This window comes from Chiloscyllium plagiosum, chromosome 30 (genome assembly GCF_004010195.1).
Source record: "Chiloscyllium plagiosum isolate BGI_BamShark_2017 chromosome 30, ASM401019v2, whole genome shotgun sequence".
NCBI classification, from domain to species: domain Eukaryota; kingdom Metazoa; phylum Chordata; class Chondrichthyes; order Orectolobiformes; family Hemiscylliidae; genus Chiloscyllium; species Chiloscyllium plagiosum.
In genome coordinates, this window is record NC_057739.1 from 44,218,405 (window position 1) to 44,226,736 (window position 8,332).

The 8,332-nt window shown below is 37.8% G+C and overlaps 1 protein-coding gene across 10 annotated transcripts in view; it reads left to right on the plus strand.

Annotated features, from left to right (window-relative positions):
• Nucleotides 1–8,332, plus strand: part of sptan1 (spectrin alpha, non-erythrocytic 1) — a 105,790-nt gene that overhangs the window by 9,991 nt on the left and 87,467 nt on the right. For all 10 annotated transcript variants that reach the window (XM_043720583.1, XM_043720580.1, XM_043720586.1 and 7 more), the window contains exons 2-5: nucleotides 1,183–1,259; nucleotides 1,576–1,738; nucleotides 3,134–3,259; nucleotides 6,890–7,030. In XM_043720583.1, coding sequence (XP_043576518.1) covers nucleotides 1,186–1,259; nucleotides 1,576–1,738; nucleotides 3,134–3,259; nucleotides 6,890–7,030 — 504 coding nt within the window. In that variant the 5' untranslated portion in view covers nucleotides 1,183–1,185. The remainder of the gene's footprint in view (nucleotides 1–1,182; nucleotides 1,260–1,575; nucleotides 1,739–3,133; nucleotides 3,260–6,889; nucleotides 7,031–8,332) is intronic.

Here is an 8,332-nt window from a genome sequence, read left to right on the forward strand (position 1 = left end):
TAAATTTAGCATGAAAATTGTTAAACCAAACTAGGACTCCTATTTGAGACCAAACTAATCATTATCTGGGACTAAGAGGGCTGATTAGCTTGCCGTTCTAGAACAGATATTTTAAAGTAATGGAAAACCTCACTCTTTCTAAATTATTGTGTTTAGAAACTTTTTTTTGTATCCAAATACCCCTCCCATATTCTGAAGAATGTATTCACAATGTGAACTTGTGACCAATTTTCCCATCACCAAGATTACAAGTGACACACCGTTCAAAAACCTTAACAATAAGAGCAGTGTTTCATCTGAAGATTATGCAGAGCTGTGCTGAAGCTAAAATAACCAATTAATCCCAAGATGTAAGATCCCCATTGTGTTCATCTTACTTTTATAGTAAGACTAAACCTGTTCTTTATTATCAACGTAAGAATGTTATATGACTTTAAGTATCGCACCATAAGCCTGTTTATAGGGTCTTCAAAGTAAATTTGCCTAACAATGAATACACTTCTTCAGGAATTTATTCTTTTAGTTCTTTAGAGTCACTGGACTCCATGTCAACTGTCTTTTCTCTCTGCGGTGCCCTCTGAGCTGCTGTGGTTTTACAGCCCATTGTTCATGTTATAAGAATTATCGAATGTTATAGTGCTTTGGAAAATACTGATATTATGAAAAACGTGATTATAAATGCAAGTTTACTTGTTCTTTTTAAGATAGTAATTCACAACCATATGAAATTCTTGAGCATTGTCTTCACTTCTAGAGAATTTTCAGCTGTCCAATTTGCTGTTTTTTTTTCTGTGCAGTATGACTATGACTCGATGACTGATTATATGCTCAGTGGAAGACTTCTTTTGCTTCAAGACTAGTACTGTCTTAGATGCTTTGGTAATGATTCTTTATTGCAGAACCTGACTGCAGTATTATGGTCATAAAGGTTGCTGATTAGTCCTTAACGGCGCAATCTTGAATTTCCATTATTGAGTAATTTTATTGTGGTTTAAAGACCATTGCACTGACTCAGATTTAATGTCAACAGTGTTCACTCTGATAGCTTTAATTACTGGAGCATAGAATTAAATTTTAATTAATATTTAAAATAGATGTACCTTGTTTCTCAATTTAAAAAAATAAGCTGCTTGTTCCCTTAAAAATCATTAAATTTGATGTTTGCTTTTATACCTATAACAGAAAATGGATTCCACTGGAGTAAAAGTTTTAGATTCAGCGGATGACATCCAGGAGAGACGTCAGCAGGTGCTAGACAGGTATAAATTTGTTATTCTGACTTCTTGGGTGATTGCATAGAGTCAGTGGCTCAAATTGAAACATAAACCTATTGCCAGTACAAAATAAATAAGCAGAAATTCTTTTTGTCTGCTCGCTCACTTGTTTGCATTCTTGCTCTCTGTGTCCCCAATTTTTAAAAAAGATGAGTTTTGGTCTACTTTGTTTTTCCAGCAGTAGCATGAGATAAACTTGGACATGTGGATGGAATAGTAGAGTAAGGTAAAGAAATGGAGGTAACTACATCAAATAACATGGATTGCTAAGCTAACAATATTCTTTGTCTGTACATGCTAGGTATCGGCGTTTTAAGGAACTCTCTCTTCTGAGACGGCAGAAACTAGATGATTCCTACAGCTTTCAGTGTTTTCGTCGTGATGCGGATGAATTGGAAAAATGGATTCAAGAGAAACTGCAAATTGCATCTGATGAGAGTTACAAGGATCCCAGCAACCTGCAAGTGCGTGCCATTCTAATGCTCTGGTCAACTGTCTGTTTATTAAGGATTTCGCATTTTCAATAATGTTGGCTTTGTGTCATTTTCTTTGCTTATCATTTAATACTGTACATCTGTCTTCTTCAGTTTGAGCTTGTTTCAGAATGAAATGACCTTGCTTTGGAGAGTTGGCATTTGTAGTTTTTTTTAGTTTAAATGTCTAATTCGTTATATACAAGATAATTAGCGAGTTTTGAGAAGATTTGTAGTTCAGGTTGAGGTTCTGGATGTAGGTTTGCTCGTTGAGCTGGAAGGTTCATTTTCAGACATTTCGTGACCATACTAGGTAACATCTTCAGTGAGCCTCCGGACGAAGCGCTGCTGATGATTCCTGCTTTCTATTTATGTTTGGGTTTCTTTGGGTTGGTGATGTCATTTCCTGTTCTTCACCAAAGACTAAGACTCATGCCACTCCATCCAAGAATTCCTGATGACCAAAGACACTAAGATAGAACAGGATGAAATAATGGTCTCCTTTGATGTAACAGCCCTGTTCACATCAATCAACATCAACTTGGCCAAGGAAACACTGACTACACAATTAGAAGACCAAACACCACCAACTTCATTAGTAAGGCAATATCGTCAAGGTAGTGGACCTATACCGTACCACCCACTTCACCTTCACCTTCAACAACAAAACCTACAGACAAACCAGCAGAACACCCAATTGCTAAGTCTGTTCCTTGTTTAGGAGACCAGGCATCCCCCCACCGCCCGCCCAGGGGGCAGCCAGATTGGACACCGATAGTAAGATTGCTGCTGCCTTTGGGAGGTGACTCTCCAAATAGTGTGCGTATATATACACACACACACGTAACGTTTTACTGCAACTTTTTGTCAAGTTCCACTGTTTGCCCTGTACAGGAAAAGTTTGGAGAAATTATCTGGGGAAGGGGGATTCAGGGTACACGCATATGAAGAACTCCAAGGTTGGGGGGGGGGCAGGCGGTCAGTCGTTTGGAGACGGTGACTGGGCTCCCATCGATGTCCAGGACTGTTCTCAGCAGCATTTCAGTAAGCCAAGTTCATTTTTAATCATTGTAAACAAAAGAGGCGATCAGTGTTGGAAACAGCTTTTTGATGGCATGTTTTTATCGCGGCCTTGATCTCCTTTGGGTAATCCGGTATTAGGTTAATTGATATTCGGATAATCGATGTTCCTCTGTATGTGAATCAGTGTCAACAACTTTCCTGGTCGATCATTTTCTCGCGCATGAAGGAATGATGTCTTGATTGCTGCTGCTGCTGCTGCCTGTAGAATGATGCCAGCAAGAGTCTGTATCTTCAGAAAACAAAAGGAGAATGTTGAAAAGACTCCAACTTGATGATTATTTTGTTTTTTTTTTGTTAATAAAGGGTAAACTGCAGAAACACCAAGCGTTTGAGGCTGAAGTGCAAGCCAATGCTGGTGCCATAATCAAACTTGATGAATTTGGCAACAAAATGATAACAAGTGGGCATTTCGCATCAGAAACTATTCGAGTAAGTAACCTTGGTCTTTTATATGGTTTTGCATTCCATTGGTATGACAATCAAAAATGTAACCTCCGTTGTTGATTTTTAGTCCTTCACGCCCTACCGGACCACTCAACGACCTATTATAACCACAGTACAGATTGGTACTCACATGGAAGTAGGTGTATAATTGCTGTGTAGTGCAGTGTTTGCTTGAATTTCTCTCCTTTTGGAATAAGTGTTTTGCTGTTCTTTATTGACTGTCTGTCTTGTTTTTTTTTAAAACTGCTTCATGACTGTAATCAGCATCATTCTATAATCAGCTGGCAGGGGGCCCTGATGTATAGTGGTGCTGATTTGTATACTGTCATTACCCAAACCCAATCCTAAAACGAAACATACAAAGTTTGTGTGGTGTATCAATTATATTATTCTCATTCATTATTTGATTTGGCTATATTATGTTCCTCCAGCTTTGAGGATGGATGTTGTTTGCTGATCTGCCTAGGAAAACTAAAGGAGTCAGTTTTACTTGGATGAAATGTTATGTACTTGTAGGTTGTTTATCAAAACAAAATGATGTGTAAGTATTGTGATAGTGATAACAGGGAGCTTAAAGGATACTGAATTTTCTTGCTTGCTTTTGAAATGTAGTCAACACTGATGGTAGAAGTTGCTGAGTAAATTTACAATGTAACTAACATTGGTGTGCAACTGTTTTGATTTGCATCAATGCTAGAGTTACGGTATAAAGGCAATCCAAGATGGGAGTCCACTTTTCACCAACGTCAGTTTTGGGACACTCCAGATTTATGCTGCAAATTATATTGCTACAAAGTGTAAATCATTTCACTCTTGACTTGAAACATGTGTTTAAGGGGTGAGATGGGATATGTTCGTTCCCCTTGCCTGGATGTGTGCAGTTTTGACATCATTAGAAACTTGATAACATTAAGTCAAAGTAGCCTGCTTGATTGTCATCCCATTCTACCACTTAACATTTTACTCCACACCTGAATGTGAGTGGGTAATGAGTCAGTGGGGGGGTATGACGGGGTCTGGGGCTGACCTTGCAACTATAAGATCTGTATCTAACGAATTAGTGGATAATGAGGAATGATTATACATATTAATGTTAACCACATTAATCTTGGCACTTAATTGGTGCTGGAACACAGTGGACAGGTGCTTTAATGGAACCGCATAGCTGCCATCAGGAACAGGCCATTGTATCGTGATATGTAGACTGTATCCCCACATCACTTAGCCTTTTCAGTTACTACTTTATACTGAAGTAGCTGTTTTGTCAAGGGCAGTTGGGGCTTGCAGATAAATGCTGGCCTACCTAACAATGCCAATGTTCTCTGAACAAATTAATAGGGGGAAAAAAACCAAAGGAACACTGATGAGTAGCTGCTAACATCCACTTCTCTACAACAGCTCCCCAGTCACTGGTGCCACCCACTCTCAATCCACTTATTGCCAGTACAGATTGGAACCAGATTTGTTTCCATATGCTGCTGGACAACGCAACCATTAGACAACATTAGCTGCTTTAAATGTGAATCAGTTCTGGATTTTTACAGAGATATGTGCATTAGTTCAAGTTATTCAAGCTAATTGTGCTCGGGGTGCCAAATTTCTATTGAAATGTAGACTCCCTCATCGCAAGTTAACCTCTCTGTCATGTGATATTGACCTTGGGCAGCCTGATTCCTGATGAAGGGCTTTTGCCCAAAACGTTGATTTTCCTGCTCCTCAGATGCTGCCTGACCTGTGCTTTCCCAGCACCACTCTAATCTAGACTCTGATCTCCAGCATCTGCAGTCCTCACTTATGCCTTGGGCAGCCAGGTTCAATGCTACATTTGGTCAAAACATTGAGGTCAATACTGATGTTTTCATTTACTGGAAACCATTGTAGGTAAAATTGAAAGTCAGTCGTGGATTATATAAAGAAATTAGCAGTGCTTGTCACTTTCAGAATAAGTAGAAATAAATTATGTTTATAACCATGTGCCCAGTATTGATTAATTGCTTCCCATTAAATCTCTGTTTCCAATTACCAACTGTGAACTTAACGTTTTTTACTTTTCCTGGTTAAGTATTCATTTATATCACTCATGATTCCAGATTGACCAGATTTCTGTCATTAACAGTACTGTAAACAAAAAGGGTGAATTTTAACTGAGCAACAGTATAGGAACTCCTAATCCTAAAAATAACATAATGACTCTGGGTTTCTGCTGAGTATCCCCTTTGTAGCTTGCTAAAATAAAGAACTTTTAATGTCAGCTATGTTTATTTTGCATTTTTGCCTGATGAGGCAGGTGAGTTCAAGTTCCATGTTACAGATTTGAGCACATAATCTTGACTGATAGTCTGCAGTAGTGTTTTGGTTCTGAACTGTCAGAAGTGCTGTCTTTTGGCTGCATTTTAAATGAAAGCCCTGTCAGATGGACACAAATGATTACTTGGGTACAATAATCAGAATGGTGTACTTTGTTCAACCAACAGCTAAAAACATTATCTAGTAATTTAGTTGCTGTCTGTTTGGACCTTGCAATGTGTAAATTGGCTGCTGCATCAAGTATTTGCAAGTGATTGGTTATGAAATGCTTTGAAATGTCCTCAAGTTATGCAAGAAATGTTCCTTTTTAATGCTATGTTCAATGAGTTGTTATACAACTACTGTCACAGCTTGCTTGAATTTAACGCAGTTGGCCTCTAGGAGAATTTTATGATTACGTTGCATAATCCTATCCATTGCATGCAAGTTAATTTCCTTCAATGATATTTATGCAAACAAATAATTTAAATGGGAATGGAAACCACTGCAAGCTATGGACTTCATGTTTGATCATCTTGAATATTTTTCTGTCCTGAATACATTTTAATACAGAATTAAGAATACAACTAAGACGACAAAGATGCATTTCCAGGAAATTTCTTTAAAGCCAATTTATCAGCGCTACCAGCAATCCAAAGTTGTTTCCTTGTATTGTTCGTAGCTCTCTCCTTTTTGAAAGGATGTTTCAGTTTACTACTTCCTTTCCAAATAAGTACAATGAGCAGTCCTTTGAAAAGACAAGGCTAGGGAATGAGCTAATAAGGAAATGGCTATGATATAGACATTGTGTGTGTGTGTTTTTCCATTTGTGGGGATGACCAAAATTAGGGGATATATTAAATGTAAGAGGAGCCACCAAGAATTCATGTACAGAAATCAGAAAACACTTGTTTACTCAATGTGGAGCTTGCTACCTCAAGGAGTAATTGAGGTGAATAGTGGAGAGGAAACAAAATGGGTGCCCGAGGAAAGAAGAGAATTGAGAATTAGTTCAATGAGGAAAAATGTTTGTCTGATTACTTAAGTGGAGCATAGCAGCTGATGTGAACCAATATCCATTTGTATTATATATTCTGTAATTTGATTTCCGTAGTAGCAATGTTTTTCTAGGTGAGGAAATCATTAATTATGTTTATCAAATTAGCGGTGAGTTGTATGCAGAATATCTGCTCATATGGCAATATTATAGAAATAATTTTAATTTCGTACAGTATGAAATGTTGCATGTTGGCAACAAAAATGCCAGATTGTTATGCTTTTTCAAATTTTAAATAAAATGCTTTTGTTTCTTCAAATCTTTCTTTCAAGACCCGCCTAGAGGAACTCCATCAACTATGGGTGCGTTTACTGGAGAAAATGAAGGAGAAGGGGATCCGACTTTTGCAGACTCAGAAGCTTGTGCAATATCAACGAGAGTGTGATGATGTCATGGACTGGATAAATGATAAGGTCAGTTATTTGTTTCTGATCTAAAGATCAAGATTGTTAGTACACAACAATGAGGAAGGAGGTAAAGCTGGTTACTGCACTTGGAAAAAATATTGCATTTCTTCCATGCACACACTTCAGTGAAGATAATAAAGCCACACGTAACAGGTTCCCTATGCACATTAATATGTTTAGCTTATTAAGCATGTGGACCTGTACACTTGTTTTATGTGGGTAGCTGTATGTCAATCTTTTTTTTCAGACAATTCCACTGCATCTTTTAAACAAAAAATGTTCTTGGGATATGAATATTGCTGGTAAGAATAGAATATATTGCCTATTTGAATTGTCCATCAGAATGTGGTGATGTGTTGCTACTTTGAAGTACTACATTCATTCTTCAGCCTAAGGTACATGCAATTATATCCCCTTTCCTTCTTGGGAGCACTGGTTTAGAGATCCACCTTATTCAAAAGACTTTGGTACTGTTCTAAACTCAAAGTAAAACTGAAACTCAGAAGTCTCCTTGACTAAGCCATGTGTTTTCCCTAACTACTAAAAATTCGAGGATGCGCACTCTCTCACAAACGTTGAGCCCCCATTATTTACTTCGCTAGGTCACAAAACAATCTTAAAGTCCATGAGAGATGTGCACAAAGTCATTCACTCTAAACCCAGTCCTTAAGGACGGCTTTAAAAAAAAAATCACCATGGCTAGAGAAATGTCTGCAAGTTAATTATTAATTTCAGACATGAAGAAAACTCATCTATTAACTCATAAACTAGAAACCCAAACTTAGTGTGTCTCTGTCAAAGGGCAACTGTAAATTTTGAATCAGAAATTCCAGTCCTCTATTTTGCATGTGGCCTCAATTGTTATAAACAATTGCAATGTTAGTTTACTTATCAGAACTGAGATACAATTACAATTACAGCGGTCTTCTATTTATGTGAATACATATGTGAATCTCTGTAAGCCCATAACAAGATATGAATTTATAAATTATTTTTTTAATCAACCTGCTTGGACATATTAATACATGTGTAAATGCATAAAGATGAGGAAGTGGAAGGATGGGTTAATAAGTTTGCTGTTGATGCAAAGGTTAGTTTCGGATAACGTGGATGGCAATTGTAGGTTGCAATGAGACATTGACAGGATGCAGAATTAGGCTGGTAAGTGGCAGTTGGAGTTCAACCTGGAAAAGTATAGACTATAGACTGGTGAGCCTGACCTCGGTGGTGGGCAAGTTGTTGGAGGGAATCCTGAGGGACAGGATGTACATGCATTTGGAAAGGCAAGGACTGATTCGGGATAGTCAA